The sequence below is a fragment of the Aythya fuligula genome, chromosome 1 (genome assembly GCF_009819795.1).
Source record: "Aythya fuligula isolate bAytFul2 chromosome 1, bAytFul2.pri, whole genome shotgun sequence".
NCBI lineage: Eukaryota > Metazoa > Chordata > Aves > Anseriformes > Anatidae > Aythya > Aythya fuligula.
Window position 1 is genome coordinate 53,278,790 of NC_045559.1, and position 17,434 is coordinate 53,296,223.

General features: G+C 47.5%; 1 protein-coding gene across 1 annotated transcript in view; it reads right to left on the reverse strand.

Annotated features, from left to right (window-relative positions):
- Nucleotides 1-10,994: 10,994 nt before the first annotated feature.
- EP300 (E1A binding protein p300) overlaps nucleotides 10,995-17,434 on the reverse strand; it is a 60,523-nt gene continuing 54,083 nt past the window's right edge. The window contains exons 29-31 of the mRNA XM_032185780.1: nucleotides 15,522-15,683; nucleotides 14,776-15,057; nucleotides 10,995-13,479 (exon numbers count right to left, since the gene is read on the reverse strand). Of these exons, the coding sequence (XP_032041671.1) occupies nucleotides 11,245-13,479; nucleotides 14,776-15,057; nucleotides 15,522-15,683 (2,679 nt within the window). The 3' untranslated portion in view covers nucleotides 10,995-11,244. The remainder of the gene's footprint in view (nucleotides 13,480-14,775; nucleotides 15,058-15,521; nucleotides 15,684-17,434) is intronic.

The window sequence follows — 17,434 nt, forward strand, 5'->3', positions numbered from 1 at the left end:
CTGAGCTGCGCTACCTGTTTGATTCCTCCACAAGCCTGGGAGGATAGCATAGAACTTAGTAGTATTGTTTAGCAGTGGACTTGTAAGTATGAGGTTAAAGATTGGACTAGATTGATTCATGGAAGAACTCTACAACTCCAAGCACACGAGTAATAAAGTAGGTATGTGGTTTATTTTGGCGCCGGGCACAAGCGAGATAGCTCCCAAAGGCATACGCACCCTAACACGGCAACTTGCTTTGGTTATATGCAGTAAAGAGTTACAGATGCATGAGGTTTCCCAGTATGCCTACACATATGCATAACCTATCCCCACTTTGTATTACAATTAGCTCCAAGAAGTCCTTTCCATAAACTCCTCCCGTCTGCACTTGTGCAGTGCCTTCTGCTGGTGGTCATTGGGGGGTCGTGGGGATGAAAGCTGATAACTCTTCTTCATCACCACTAGCTGACCCCCTGCCTTTGTACAGACTCAGCTGTTCCTTGGCTCTTGTCCAAACCACAAGGTCTGTCTCATCTGTTTTTTGAGACAGATTCCCCATTTTGTCAGAAAACATCCTCTGTGAGGGGCCTCGAGACTCCTTGTTTCAGTTAATTTGCACAGTAGTAAGCAAAGACACTCAGCAATATCTATTTTAATGCAATTAAGCAAGCCCCCGTTCTTCCATTTCTGGCTTTAATAATTACGATTGTTTTATTTAGAAGTCATTAATTTGATTAAGCCCTAGTCTTCTATCCCTGGCTTCAAGATGATCTTGGAGGTCTTTTCCAACCACAACCATTCTATGATAGTGCCATCACCACCTCTTGCCAGGTCACCTTCCCCAGCAGAAGGGGCAGTCTGGAGGACCAGTATGTCCAGCCAACAGCAGATGATGAGACGCCACAACATCCATATGGCCTGGTGCATTACATACAGTTTACCAAGGCGGAAACCCTTTACAAGTGCTTTCTTAAGTCGCAGGTAAGAGTGCTCTCTCACTCTTTGTGGTGACAGCAGGGAACTGTTTGAGAGAGTTCAGCACAGAGCCACGAGGATGATTAAGGGAGTGAAGCATCTCCCTTAGAAGGAAAGGCTGAGGGAGCTGGGTCTCTAGCTTGGAGAAGAGGAGACTGTGGGGTGATCTTATTAATGTTTATAAATATGTAAGGGGTGAGTGTCAGGAAGATGGAGCGAGGCTCTTCTCAGTGACATCCAATGATAAGACAAGGGACAATGGGTGCAAGCTGGAACATAGGAGGTTCCACTTAAACGTGAGAAGAAACTTCTTAACCGTGAGGGTGACAGAGCACTGGAACAGGCTGCCCAGAGAGGTTGTGGAGTCTCCTTCTCTGGAGACATTCAAAACCTGCCTGGACGTGTTCCTGTGTGACCTGATCTGGGTGTTTCTCCTCTACGAGGGGGACTGGACTAGATGATCTTTCAAGGTCCCTTCCAATGCCTAACATTCCGTGATTCTGTGATTCTGTGAATTGGGCCCAGGTGACGGAAAAAAGGCTTGAAATCCTCCAGTACAAGCTTGGACAATGAGCAAACAGAAGCGCACTTGAGATCTGTTATTTTTTAACACATTATTTTGGGCTTCTAACTTTTGGCAGCACTAATCCAGCCAGTGAATGTGGTTACAAGCCATGGCAGCATGATTGCTTGCTGTTAGACGCAGGTTTTGCCTCAGGCCTTAGGCCACCCTGGCTTGCAGTCACCAGGCTTGGTGAGGTGTCTGTTGCATGGCTCCCAAACCTCTGCTCACCAGAGAGACATTGAGTCAGGAGCTCATTTCAGTGCCACACTCCAGAAGAAAGGGGGAAAACCCCACAAAGTCAATCTGAAAATAAGCCTTCTGATTTTAACTCCCCACCCTATTCCGATGCTGAACAACAATATGCTTTTGAATAAATTTCATTCTCTCTTAATCCATCAGAGCCTACTGAATTGTGAGAGAACCAGCTCTGTGCTTCTGTAAAAAGAACCTAACATCTAGAACCTAGTCTAACGGGGAAGGGAAATGTGTTAGTCTCACTCCCTTGCCACCTGCAACACACTGCAGCCATACAACACACTAAAATCATCCCCCTGAAGCTATATAGGTTCTTGCTCGACTATGTATAACAGTGCAGGGTGTGGTGTGGTGTGCTCCAGTGTGGTTGGAAATGAAGGCAAGGGGAAGGTGCATCTGCTGAAGCTGTGCAGAGGCCATGGCACAAAGAGGAGGGAGCCATTTTCTTAGGCAGATGACATACATCCTCAGCGTGGTCATTGCAGCAAAAGAATCAGTCTTCCCAGCATGTCCTTGATCCTTTAAATTTGTCTCAGATATTTACATACATCTGGGAACACTGAGCTGCAATTCAGTGCAACCTCCAGCACAAGGAACATCATGAAGAAATTAAACATTGAAAGGCAAGATAAACAAACCCTTTGTAAGAAGTTGGGTCTCACAGAAAAATACAGCTCTCTTTAAAGGAACACATACGTTTCCATTGACCCAGGACATGCACAGACAGTCCCAGAAGAGTACTGAGATAAAAGAAGAAGCCACTGCTTTTGTAAGCATCACGAGTACCAGAGAATGGCCTATAGAAGCCTCCATCATCGCACAGCAATGCATATTCCAAGGAAGAATCCATTTTAAAACAAGGCACTTGTTTTATTGCATAGTTGATCATCACAGTCTGGATGCAGAGAACAAGTTCCTGAATTCCCCTTCAAAACAGAGAACAAAAGTGCCATAGACACCTGTTTTTAGTCTGATCAACAGAGAAACAAGCAGTGCAGTAACTGTAGGTGCCAAAGCCATGCACAGATGCTTATTTCTGAACAGGAACATCCTCTCTCAAGAGCCATGGGGCAGGGAGGCATTTACATTCAGCCTCATTTCCCCACCACCACATCTGAGTCTTTTATTTTAAAAAGTGACATCCCAGGGCTGGATACTTTGGTGCCTCTGTCGCATGCACCATCACCATCTGCAAACCATTAAGAAGGGCAGTATTGAACTCCTGCTGTCCTTGTGTGATCCAACAGGACATTAATGCTAGTCTCACCTGCTACTTAATTGCTGGCTCCGGGCTTGCACAAGGCGGCTGAGGCTGCAGGGTGGCTCCTGCTGACACTCAGGAGGAGCACAAGTGGATTAGCTCGTGTCTCCTCACAGGCTGCAGAGAAATTCAGCTGGGCTGGGCAGTGTGTGCTGCGGGTTTCAGCAGCAGTGCCAAGTAAGGACAAAGACTTGTCTTACCTGTGGGTTTGTGTGAGTCAGCATACACCACAGGCTGGAAGCCGGTTGGGACACCAACCGAAAAAGCAAGTCCCGATCTTTGACTGGACAGAGATGTAATGTGACTGTGCTTGAAGCAAATGAAATTCCTTGTCTCAGCACAGTACTGATCCAGCACTGCGCTCAGTAACTGATGCCTCACCTACAACCTGTTGCCAGCTCTCCGTCTCTCAGAGGAACCTTTCAGATCTTCCTCCAGCAGAAATGAAAATGTGCTGCTCCATAAACCAAGCAGGCTGCACAAGTTATGTAGGGAAGAGGTTTTTTTGTCTCCTTCACATGCCCCTATAATGCCTTTTCAGAAAAGACACAGCACATGGTCCATAGCCCAGGAGCAACATGAAGTTACTGACCCATTCACACAGGAAGAACACAGGATTCCCTGTCTGCTGCTCTTCACTTTCACTGCAATTTGCAAGAAAGCACAATAAAAGGAAATGCCTGAAGGCCCTTCAGCTTCAGGAATTAGGGTTGCTACCAGCAGAAAATGGGGCCCAGCCTACCACTGCTGTGTTGCAGTCTCCCTCTCCTGGACCTGCTACACTGGGCAGTAGTGTGGAGAGGCTGGGCCCTGGCTTGCCAGGTGTCATCTCCCAGGCAAGGCACTAGAGTCCTGCCTTCCAGCCCTTGGAGATCCTATCTTATCAGCCCAGGGATGCCCCTACACCTGAGGCCCTGTCTGCACTAGCCCCACGGGGAGAGGCACAGCACCTACAGACAGAGCTCATTGTTGCATCCCACATAGCTCTGTGCTCCCAAGGTATGCCAGAGCCTGGCACCACCCAGAACACCTGGGGTAAACAGGCCTGAGCCACCACAGCTTCACCAGGAGCTACGAAGGGCTTCAAAGATAGCTCAGGTGCCAACAGTAATACTTCCACCCCTCCAAATCCACTGTGCTCCCTACAATGTGGAGCAGAGATGGGAACCATGGCTCGTTGCCTATCAGCTACCCACAGCACCGGTTACAGAAACAGGTTTCCTTCTCAAACATCCCCTGTGTGCACGATCCCTCCTGGGGAGTTACAGACAAGACCCCGTTCTAAGGAAGTGCAACTAAGGCAACTTAAGGCAATCATCAAGCCCCTGTTTTTCTAGATGAAGTGCCAGATCAAAGTCGGCTCAGGCAAACACCAGTGGCAGGCAAATGCCTGGTAAGGCTGATGGAGCAGCCCCATGGCTTTTTGACAGTGGCTCGGAAATAGAAGCTGCTGAAAGCACTGCAGGTGCAGCCTGGTGTGCTCTCACACTTTCAGGGGCCAGTCTAGGCTCTGTCTCAGGTCAGGATCCATAGCATGTGATCTATTTTGACAAGCACAGGGAGAAAACGGATCCTTGTGCAACCTGACAGTTATGAAGGGTTGTGTTGTACAAAGGCAGCCACTAAGAGGGCTTCTAAAACCAAATATTCCTAGTCAGGACAATGTATCAAAGATGTATCAATGTTCTTCAAAGAAAAGCTCATTTTAAAGGTAGGAGGCCTCTTTGCACACTTAGGAAGAAGCAGTCATTAGGAGCAGATGCTTCTAACGCACGTCAGGATAGGCCACTCTCTGGAGAGGCCGGGCCAGAGACTTTGGGTTTGGCTGGAATTGGGAACAGCACAGTCAAGGACACGGTGTATGTAAAAAGACTGTCTCGGAAAGAGAAGGTTGAGGTTCTTGCACAGGAGCTAGATGTGTATCAAGCACTGGAAGAAGCACAGGAAAAGGCAGCAGGAGCTGGAACAGCTGGCACTGCCACATTGTGCGTGTCAGCCTCGCCATGGTGCTGCCACTGCCTTCAGGAGCCCACAAGCCCTGCACTGTGTGAGTAACTCAGGCCCTGCCAGGCTCTGTCTGGACTCGTCTTGGCCTGCCCAGAGCCGTGCTGTAGCTCATTTGGCTGTGACAGCAATTGTCTAATGAGCAGGTGGCTGCTACCAACATTGTTTTAGCTTCCATACACTTGCTGTTTATTTATTTTTGTGACAGACAGCAGGTCCTACCGAGAGGCCCGTTTAACTGCTGGGCCTAGAGCGCAGCACCCAGAGCGTGGCTAACGCAGGGCTTTGCACAGCAGCAAGCTCAGGAGGCGTTCAAGGCAGTAACAGGCCATGGGGCATGGCCTCCAGCAGCCCCTGGAATAGCTCTTCTTGTAAATCCAAGCCTCTACCCAAACTGAGCTGTCCTGAGTGAGGATACAGCTTTGCAAGGCTCAGGCTGCGAGCAGCGTTCATGGCTTCTCACTCTGGCTGAGGCTGGCTCGTGATGGCATCTTCTTGGAGACCCGTCACTTTCCAAAGTTTGTCTTCGCTGAAGTCTGTGCCCATCAAGTTGGGAACACAGAGACTCCTGTGGTAAAGAAGGCTGGAAGCTCGTGACTTCTGGCACCAAGATGTCTTCTGCTCCACCTGCAGATCTCCAGGGTAGACCTCGAGCATATCAAGTACGGCTTCATGGCTCTGGATGCAGTAGCCATAATTATAGGGTCTTCTGCTTGAGGGGGAGCAACAATGCAGCGGCACACCAGAGATTTAGCTTTTATGACCGTGGGAAACTCTTCAAGGATCAAAGGCTACCATGAAGAGATTGGATCCACATGACCAGGGAGGCAAAAACATCTTTGCTAAGCTGCCCAACCTGGGGAGCAGAGCTTTAAACTAGGAACAGCAGGTGAGGGATGGGACAACTGACAATCAAGTGAGGACGTGATGGACTAATTTGGCTGGTGGATGTTGCAGCATGGCTTTGAAAGGAGAGATCCTGGCAACAACAAAACACAGCAGAAGGGGGCCCAACCCAAGCGTAACAAGGAAAGCAAAAGTGAAAATAAGGAAGTTCTGGGAGGACAGTGTTGTGGGGAAATCTCTCAGCTTTTCTGGGAAGTCAGCACATCTGGGTGTCTCTCTGAAGTTCTTTGTCATCAGCAATTGCAGCTGCCTGAACCTGCTGGGAATGTTTAGAGCACCATCTTTACTTCTGTCAGTGAAGTAGGATCCAGTTAGGGAACATTTAAACAAACTAGACACGCATTGATCTGTGAGACTTGATGATTGCATCCCTGAGGGCTGAGGGAGCTTGCTGATGACATTGCAAGGCCAATCTTTGCTGTCTTTGAAAGGTTTTGGTGAATGGGGGAAGTTCCTGAGGAGCAGAACAGAGCAAATGAGAGTCCTGCCTCAAAGGAGGATCTGGGGAACCACATGCCAGTCAGCCTCACCTCAGTCCCCGGTAAGGTGACAGGAATTCTTCCAGAAACCATCTCCAGACACAGTAAGGACAAGGTGACTGAGGCCAGTCAGCATGGATTACAGGGTAATCACACCTAGGCAACCTTCTGGGATGAGGTGATTGACTTGGCGAGCGAGAGGAGAGCAGCACATGTTGTTTATTTTGGACTTATAAGGCTGTTAACGTTGTCCTTGACAACATCCTGACAAACCGAGGAAGCATGGACTAGATAAATAGATAGTGAGGTGAATTGAAGGCTTGGGATCACCGGCACAGAGCCCAGCAGAAGCAAGTCACTAGCAGTATATCCAGGGGTCGGTACTGGGGCCGGTACTGTTAGACATTTTCATTAGTGACCTCAATGACGGGGCAGAGTGCAGCCTTAGCAAGCCTGCAGACACAAAACTGGGAGCAGCAGCTGAGACACCAGAGGGCTGTGCTCCCATCCAGAGGGACCTGGACAGGCTGGAGAAATGGGCTGACAAGAATTTCCTGTGGATCAGCAAGGAGAAGTGCAAAAAGTCCTGCCCCCGGGGAGGAACAACCCCAGGCACCAGCACATGCTGGAAGTTGATTCGGTTGAAAGTAGCTTTGCAGAAAAGGACCTGGAGGTCCTGGGGGACACCAAGTTGAACAACATGCCAAACAACTTGCCCTTGTGGCAAAGAGCATTGCCAGCAGATCAAGGGGGGTGATTTTTCCCCTCTAACTCAACACCAGTGAGGCCGCCCCTGTGTCCATTTCTGGGCTCCCCAATACAAGAGACACAGAGCTACTGGAGACAGCCCACTTGAAAGGGCTGTGAAGATGATTATGAGACTGAAGCACACCCAAGCACACCCCTCACGAGGAAAAGTTGGAACTGTTTAGCTTGGAGAAAGCTTAGGGGGATCATACCAGTGTGGATAATTACCTGATGGGGGAAGAAAAGATAATGGAGCCAGATTCTCCTCAGTGGTGCCCATGGACAGGACAAGAAGCAGCGCGCACAAACTGAAACAAAGGAAATTCTGTTTAAACATAAGAAACTTTAGTTCCTGTGAGGGTGGTCAAGCACTGGACCAGGTTGCCTGGAAAGGCCACAGCACCTCCTGGAGATACTCCTTTGGACACGGCCCAGCACAACCTGGTCTTGATGACCCTGCTTTGAGCACAGAGGTGGGCTGGACGATCTCCATAGGTGCCTGCCCACCTCAGCCGTTCTGTGATTCTGCAAGGAGTCGTTGTGCTGAGTGGAGGATCTACGATGCTAGAACAAGGGAGGCGGTGCAGACACAGTCGCAAGATGCCACTGCCCAGTGCTATTGCAAGGTACCAGTAACCAAGTCACTGGAGCAACTGGGAGCTAGGTAGAACCAGTTTTAGATATAACAAGAAGCGTGCAACATGCAGACAACACTCCATAAACAGCAAATGTGTATATAATGTGGAAAAGTGAACCAAGTGAGAATAGTAGTTGTTGTTTTACAGTTGATCCCGTAACTGAAGGAGAAACCATGAACACTACACTCCTTCCCCGACAAAACTCAGTGTAAGCTTGCCCCATCTGCAACTTCAGTCATCGGCTTTAGGACTGGAAGTGGCAGTCACTAGAAAGTTGGTGCAGACATCCCTGAACTGCATGCAATTTTACTTTAAGCCTTAGTAACATTGTAGCTGGACAATAAATCTTTGTATTGCTAAAACTTTTCAACACTAATTGGGGATTGATTCTTAACTTTGTGTAGGAGTTCTTTTTGCTGGACCAAGTGGCTAACAACCTACTGCCATGCTGGAGCCCTACCCTTTCCCCAGTCAGCTGTGGTGTTGGCTCAGCTGGTGGGTTCTGGTTCTCTGCTGAGATCAGGGAAAGCAGAGCAGTGAAGGGGGAAGGAACCCCATGCAAATCCAAAGTCCCCGATCATCCACACCACCTCAGTAACATTTGAACTTGGCTCACAGACGGCATCTACAAAGAGGGACAGAGCAGCTGTGCTGTCACATAAAACGTCCTGGTGATGCTTCAGCAAGCATTAGATGTTCAAGTTTGGAAGATTTGTGGCTCTTTGAATCAAAGCTGCTCTGCAAGGTCTTGAGGCTTCCCCACTTCAGCAAGGGCCAGATGCTGCTATGCAGGCTGGGACAAATTCAAACCAGATTTATTTTTTTTTTTTTGTGCTAACATCGGAAAAGTTTGCTTGCATTCAAGCCTGTAAGTTGGGATATACAAAAAGCATACACGAGCCAGAAAGCCGGGTACACTTTATACTTGACTAGTCAAAAAGGGTTTTTTATTTGTGCTACAGTCTAACAAGGCCCAAGGCTGAAAGTTAAATGAGGCTCTGCATGGGTGCGGGGAAGAGGAAAGCTTCATCTAAAATGGAGAACCCAAGGCTCAACCATCCCACTCCACTGCCCTGGCCTTCAACATGGGGCTTTGTGTTTGCTTCTCTCAGTGCCTCCCACTGCAGATGCAGGAATTGGGGGCTTCAGGGGCTTGGTGCAGAGCTGGCCATGCCCTCATGGGAGAATGCCAAAGCACAGGGCTGTTTTTTTTCTCTGAGCCTTCCAGGGACTTTCCACCATCCTGCTGAAGGCTTTTTGCTATCAAGTACACCTTTCTATCCACAGGACAATCAATCTACTGGTGCTTATACCCAAATACCACGCATTTTATTCCCATTTTCTAACAGCCTCAAACATCCATCCACTTTGCAAGACACCATTGCTCTTGGACAACACTTGGCTGCAGCTCCCTTCCATCCAGCTTCCCCCATCTTCTGCCAGCCCTTTTCCCCCTGAGGGCAGCTTGCTCACACCATTTGCTGGGGCTTGGCGGACACAGCAATGCTCACACCACACCAGACTTCCAGACCTGAACCCAGGTCTCCCAGGTGCACAAGTTACTCCCTCTGCACCCAGCAGAGTGTTTTGGGAAGCCCGCAAGGGACCCACCACACAACACACGACTTTGACATGACAGGATTAACACCACGTGCAGGCAGTTGCACACAACTGGGGTTGCTACACACGCACACCCCAGCTGAAGCATTTCTGTGCAGGAAAACCCCAAAACAGACGGAGGTGCCTGACCTGCAGCCGTTACTGCCAGCTGTCCCAGTGCAGTGCCTATGGGGACACCCACACAAGCTTACCTCACACCCCCACCTTGGTGCCAAAAGTTGTACAATGTATTCCAAGTGAAATAGGATCTTTTAATGTCACATATCCAAACAATAGTTCTCATCTCCAAATGGAAAATAGGTCCTTTGAACATCAGCTGCTCCCAGCCTGGCTGAGCAGGGTGCGGCGCAGCTGACTGGCACAACTGTTGAGGTCAGACCTCGGTTCTTTGGTAAAATACATGCCACGAACAAACGCGAATGCAGAGTTGTACCCAAAGCGTCCATTTATAAGACTAATCGTCACTCCACGTCCCTTATTATAGATTTGCATTTTAAAACAGTCATATACATTAAATAGCTCTCCAACTTCTCAACAGCAAACACGGGAAGCAGCACAAAGTCGGCCACCCCGCCAGTTTATGAACAAGCAACACATGTTGGAGCGAAGGGAAACATTAAAAACAGGCGTTCTGTCTCACACAGTTTATTTAACAATAGGTAATAAGAAATCAATTTTTAACAGTCTATACAGTGATCGAAAGTTCGTATTTATAAGTAATCAACTTTAATTGCATGATTTACAACAGCTGAGGGTTTTTTGCTTTCTATTTTCAAGTTTTACAGAAGGTGGAAGAGGGTGGGAAAAGGGCATGGGAGAGAGAGAGAGAAAGCAAGCATAAAGAAGAAACCCCAGGGACTTTCTCAGGTTAAAATCATCCCATTGGAATTGTTTCTTACCCTCTTTTTTATTTTTTTTTCTTTTGTTAGATGTAAAAATAACGAAAAAATTCTTTCAAGAAAACAGAAACCACAATATATATACTACATCCATTTGGCAGCTGCCCCTGTGTATTTGCAAAAATGTTGTTTTCTCTCTACATGTACAAATTATTTTAATACTTGAAGTTTTTTTAAGCTCAGACTCTTGTATAGAAAATTCTTGGAGGACAAAAGTAGACTTCAGGAGGGGACTGAGTTATTTAATATTTTTACATTTTTCAAAGAATTGACATATTTCCAACCAAAGAGGAAAAGATTGGTATTTACTTTAATATATATATATTTATATATGTAATGTATTTTTAAAGCAACATTAACCCCTTTTGTCCTCCGGTTTTAGGAATAGTTTCTCCTGTGTTGTTGTCTTTAAAATGTTTTTGTTGTTGTTTTTTTGCAGTGACATGAAGAAAAACCAGAATAGGGAAAATGTTTACCATCTGCCTCAGTAAATAATAACTATCAATATTACATATTTTCATTAATTTAAAAAAAAATAAAACCTATTGGAGGCATGAGTAGGGTGTCCTTTGGTGAACAGCCAAAAGATCACCCTCTTCCCCTGACCTCCCCAACGCACACGAGGAAAAAAAAAAAAAAAAAAAAAAACAAGAAAAAGGACTGGTTATGATTCCAGCCATAACAAAAATATATTCTTTGTACTCTACTGTCCCTCAGGTTCGTTGTTGGTTTGTTTTTAAAACCACAAACTACTGCTGCAGAGTTCAGATGTGTCCAGGGAAAAATGTTGTTTTAGCTAAGAAAGATTCAAAAAAATTTGTCTTCAGTACAAAAAGTCTTGAGAAAATAAGTTTTTTTTCTTTTTTTCTTTTTTTTTTTTTTCTTTTTTTGCTCCCAAAATGCTACAACGTGTCTAGTGTATGTCTAGTGTACTCTGTGAAAGGTTTGAATTCAAGTCTGAGTTCTCGGAGCTGAGCCCCAGTTCCGTGGCGCTTGTACCATGGAGGCCTGCCATGCCGGGATTGCTAGCAAGCTGGGAAAGCATTGCACTCTGGTCCGGGCTGGCAAAGTGCCCTTGATCCATGGGGTTAGCCTGGGCAGCTACCAGTCCTGGATGTGGGGAGCTGGTCTGCGGGGAGACGTGGTGTGGAGAAGGCTGAGGTTGCATCCGGGGGGACGGGCTGGAATGGGGGGGCTGGGACTGGGGCCGCGGCGAGGGTACGGGCTGCGGAGAACGCACTTGGTTGGTGAGCGATGAAGGGAGCTGCTGGCCCTGGAGGTGTGGGGACTGGGCCTGGGTGGGGAGCATGTGCTGTTGGGGGCTCATAGGATTGGGCTGAGCTGGGGACCCCATCTGCTGCTGAAGCAGCCTCTGCTGGAAAGCCTGCTGCAAACTGGCTCCTGTCTCTGCACTCATCGCCTGGGGGAGCTGGCTTATCTGTCCCATGTTTCCTTGCTGCATCTGCTGCATGTGGTGCTGCATTCGCTGCTGCTGTTGCTGCTGTTGCTGCTGCTGGGGGTACCCCACGCCCTGGGGCTGCTGGAACTGGTTGTGGTTGGCCATCCCCGGCCCCAGTGCGGGTCCCGCTCCTTGCTGCTGCTGCTGGCGCTGCTGCTCGATCATCTGGTGCCGCCTCATCAGGAGGTCGCGGAACTGGGGAGCCATCCCCGAGTGATTCATGTTCATCTGCTGCGCCTGAGGATTCATCCCGGCCATGGCCTGCTGCGGCTGCTGCTGCGGCTGCTGCTGCGGCATGCTGGGCCTCTGCACGCCCGCCTGCATGGGGTTCATGTTCTGCATGGCCGGGTTGGGGTGCACCCCCGCCTGCTGCCCTTGCATGGCCTGCTGCGGCTGGAGCCCCGGCTGCCCCTGGGGCATTCCGGGCTGCCCCGGCATCCCCTGGGGGTTCTGGGAGCCCGCGTACTTGGCGGCCCGCTGCTTGATGAAAGCGGCCAGCAGCTGAGGGTTGGAGTGAAGGATGTTGAGCACCTGCTGCTGCTGCATGGGTGAGCTGGGAGACCTGAGAGTCCGCAGGAGGTTTTGTAAGGCTGCCTGGGGCAGAGGTGGTTGTTTGGGCTGAGCGGCGCCGGGGACCTGACCCATCCCTGGCTGAGGTGCCATATTCATCGGCTGACCCGGCTGGGCCACGGACATCATGGATGGCCTCTGCATCCCCGGCTGCAGCTGAGCTTGGGGTAAGCCCCCCTGCACCCACGGCGGCTGCTGCTGGATTCCTGCCGGCCCCATGCCTTGATCTATATGGCCGCCGGGACCTCTGGCTATCTGCGGAGGGTTCATTCCCATCGGCGGCATCTGGGGCATCTGGTGCTGAATCGGCCTCTGGAAAATCTGAACCTGGGCCATCTGCCGCTGGGTCTCCGCCGCCCGCTGGATCTGCATGGCCATTTCCACCGCTGCTGGAGGAGGCCCCTGAACCGGCGGCTGAGGTGGCTGGGGTGGAGTCGGAGGAGTCACCTGGCCGCCTGCCTTGCCCTGGGACACAGCGCTGGGGGGCTGAGTTCTCGGCATGGAGTAGGGCGGCATGCTGTTGGGAGGCGCGGGCTGAGGCTGCGAGGCGGGCTGCGGCGGAGGCTGGGGCTGCGGGGTTTGCGGCGTCGGGGGCTGCTGGCCCGTCGGAGTCGTCGGGGTGGCTGGTGTGGGCGAGGGCAACCCCTGCTGCTGGCCCACCACACCGGTCCGCTGCATGCTCGCCATCCTCCTTCGGAGCATCTGCGCCTGTTGCAAGCGGTGCTGAAGCTGCTGCTGCCGCAGCTTGTGTTTGATGTTGAGGCAGAAGGGCACCGGGCACTTGTTCTCCTGGCAGTGCTTTGCGTGGTAGCAGCAGAGAGCAATGAGTTGCTTGCAGATGGGGCACCCGCCGTTGGTTTTGCGTTTGCAGCCTTTGGTGTGCTGGACAACCCGTTTCATCTTCTGACAGGACGGCAGCGAGCAGTTGGCATTGCGGCACTGGCAGGCGTGGACCAGAGACTGGATGCAGCGCTGGATGCTCAGGCGCCGCGAATCACCGGGGCTCTGCGTGGTCGCAGTCTGCTGGTTGTTGCTCTCGTCATCTAGACCAAGGCCTAACTTCTCCATCTTGTGGTCGTGATTCTTAGTGTTATAGCAGGTGATGCACAGGTCGTAATCCTGGAAAGACAATGAAGGCAGAGTTATCAGTGATCCCATAACTCCATACAATAAAATAAATGCCTTGCTACCCCAACAAGTTGCTCCCTGACTGTTCCTTCCAGGCAAATTGTTGCTTGAGGGAAAAATTTATTTTTTCAGGCTACATTGAGGTAACAGAGAGGAATAAACCCAAATTATTGCCAGGGAAAGCACACGGGTGTAAGGGTGTCTGAAATTTACACAAATAGCTTGAAAAACAAGTTTGCTCTGGGTTAGTAAGTCACATGTGATTCAGCTGGGCTGGAAAAATCCCTCTCTTTCCTGATTTAAAAAAACAAAGGAGAAGAGAGAGGCAAGGAACAAACAGCTGCCCATCTACTGCCTCTTCAAAAGGAGTACCTTTTCTGTCACTCTTGACCAATTTTCAAAGAAAGCAGAATGAAAGCTGCATTTCCAAGTGAGTTAAACTGCAAAGCATACTGACAGAAGAATAGAAGAGGATTTACATTCTGTGAAAACAACAGCCAAAGAGTCCGGGCTCAGTAACTGATTTTAAGAAGATCCAAGTCCTCAGGATTCATTAATCCATAGGAAATTTGGAATTTATTTTCCAGTATATATTGCAAAATGAGAGTATCAAATTTTAACTAGGGATTTTCAGAACTGAATCCAAGGTAGTCATTTAATTCCAGCAGGCTACAAAATTAAATTAAGCCAGATTCAGGATTATTCCAGCTTCTGGAGGACACAACATTGACACAGGTCACTGGGCTTCATCTTCAAACACCCTGGGTATTGCAAACACTTCTAGGACAAGTATGCTGTTTGCTACTACAGACTGACAACAGTTTAGCAGAATAGTCACACAAGTACAGGAATCTGTTTTATAGCACAACAAAATCTCTGTATTGGTAAGCTGATGAAGAACCCTATTTAGAGAAATATCACAGCACCACTCTGACTCTGGAGGAAGAAAAGAAGAATTGCAATTCAGAAGAATCAAGTAAGCCCACTATTACAACTCAAGCAATTGCTACAGTTTCCAGCTGCTTAAGCAGCAGTACCTTAAATGAACTATGGGAAACACCATTCTGCTATTTTAGTTCTTCACAGCGTTAAAGTAGGAGACAGAAATCATATCAAGTAGTCAACTAATAGCATTATCTGATACAGAAAACATTTCCTCTCTTTTCTAACTGCCAGAAGATGAGCTGTAGAGATCTTTTTCATTAGTTAATATTGTGAAATTAGTTGAAGAGCACTCTGGGCACAGAGATACAGGCACACGAGTAGGGAAACCTTCACCAAGCATACCTCACAAACAGTGCAGTGCCATCTGGTCTCCACATGATGCTTGCACTCATTGCAGGTGTAAACAAAGCGGTCTTGGCTCTGCGTATGCAGCTCCACCAGCATGCACATGGTCGACCACTGAGCCCTTCGTAGTGAGGAGAACTCCAGGTGCTTGTCTCTAGCAAGAGTTAGGAAAGCATCGCGCCCGTCCATCAGGTCGCATGGAATGAGTGGGTCAGGCTCAACGATGGCAGGCAGGGAGTTGGCTGCAGGGCCAGCAATGAGACGGATGACAAAAAAGACCTGAGAATCAAAGAAAAAAGAGTTAATGCCAGAATTTAACAAGATGTTTTCTTCACCAAACTACATGACACAGAGTGCACAATTCCAGGCCCAGCTAACACTTAAATGATGTGCTGCTAAGGTGGTATGTTTGTAAAGATGGAGAGATTTCAAACCGCCGGGTGCACTGCAGGGTCACCTTCAGAAGCATTAGGTAATGTGCTGGACTGAACAGACTAACAGTCTGGACTGCCACAACAGTTTTACTGCTAGGAATTTCCTTACACATGTGCACAGTTGGATTTAACCCCACTGCCCTCATAGCAAAGAACGCCCTGACTTACTGGTACTTTTGTCTGGTGGGCCACCCAATTCCCCAGCCATACCTGTATGATTTACAGCACACTGATCTGTTGAAAGTACTAAGGTTTTATACACTTGCATACTTAAGTACAACCTATATTTCTCATTCTATCAGCTCTCACCTCCTTGTGTTTCTCCATAGTGGCATACAGCTTCTGGGAGAGGTCATTGGACACATTGGGCATGCCAGGCTTCTTCTTATTGCCACGACTCAAACTGCTCTTGTTCTTACTTGTCTTCTTATTGTTCTTCTTTTTGGCATTTTTGCTGTCTCCTTTGCTCACCTGGTAATTTTAAAGGCATTTTATGTCATGTATCTTTATGTCATGTATCTAAGTTACACCACATCAACATTTTATTACTTTCACACCTCTTATAATTGCAGGACTAAAACTCACAGTAATTCACTCCAAAGACACTTACCATGGTGTCCCCTGAAAGGAAGTTAAGATTACATTAATTCCACTGGAATCACTCCATAAGATAACAAGATCAACAATACATAGCTCCAAAAGTACTAAAAGCATAAATGCTTAGGAGGGATAAAGAGCACTAAACAATATTTATCAAAAGTTGTTTGTCTCCGACAGCTGAATGCTGAAGAACCTGAATGATCACAAATGGGTTCAGCAAATGGCCCTCGCTGCATTTTAAAACTAAAAAAAAAAAAAGCAGAATTGATATTACACTAACTGTAGGTAAGAGACTTAATCACCTAGATTTACCTTGTTACACCCCTCTGTCCAACAGTTCTCAACTGTATAATATTAAACTGATTTTTATATGAAGTTTTTCTTCCAAGTCCAAAAGGCCTTAGCAATATCATTTCTAATGAGGATGTGATAGGAGGAAGGTGCAACAGTTAAAACGGGTCAGCTTCACTTCAGTTATAATCAATTAGCAATGAACAGTTTAATCTGTATGTCTGAGAGGGTCTCTCAAAACACTGGAGCATATGATAGTCAAGAATCAAAGCAATTCTTAATTCAAATAAGCTTTTAGCTAAGCTTAAAATAACTTTGTCAGGATGGAAATTTCCAGTGAACATGAATGATTATCACTTAATTTGAGTCCACAGATTATTATTGCCTAAGATTTCATTGAAATCTGGGGTAAATAACAAGTTCAATTTATTTTTAGTAACAAGGTTGAACAGCAATATGCTGCAAGCTTTCCCCACCATGAGTTTTTGGACCAAACTGCTGTGAAAGATCAACATAGGCACTGAGAAGCATCACACACACGGCTAGGTCAGGTTCCTCAACACTGGTTTCTGATAGATGAGAGAGATGTGAACCTGCAACTATGCCAAGTGGGGAAAAAAATGACATGAAATGATGCCTCCCCAAGTAACTACTTATTGCTAGTTATTGCAAATTCAGTATCAAGTTGCCTAATTCCCAGATGGCTCAAACTTAGTTTATTCAAAAGCCTTGAAAGGAGGCGTTGCAAAGAGCAGCACAACTAGAACATGTGGTTCTCCTGCAACATTTAACTAACTTTTTGATGCAGAAATCTTTTAGGAGAACGCTGACTCTAAACCAGAAAAAAATTCAAATATCTCATAAGATGAGGAAGCAGCAGCATTTAAACAAGAGTTAACTAGTAAGTTCTACTGTGTGAGTAGGATTACTTTTCACCACCTCTTCCACAAAGAGCTCAACAAAGCAAGGACAAATGTATGAATTCCACACCTGCTCATTTTCAAATTTATTTTTGAAGAGGTATAGCTTTTTTGTTCTTTGTGGAATGCGAAAGGATATTTTTTGCATGTTATCCTAAAAAAAAAAAATGCACAAGATACTAGCAAAAAAAATCTGTAGTTTAGGTAGCCCTACAACAATTCAACAGTATTTTGTGCTTTACATCCTCAATACTGTAAAGCTTGCCACTTAAAAAACAAAACCCTCAGTTGAGTAAGTCACTAAATCAGAGCTGTCTTGCTTTCTCCAAGTGTTCTGCTAAGATCAGTGTTGTAACATCTAGGTTGGAAAGGAGAGACACTGTCCAGAAGCTAAAGCTTAAGGAAGAAGCT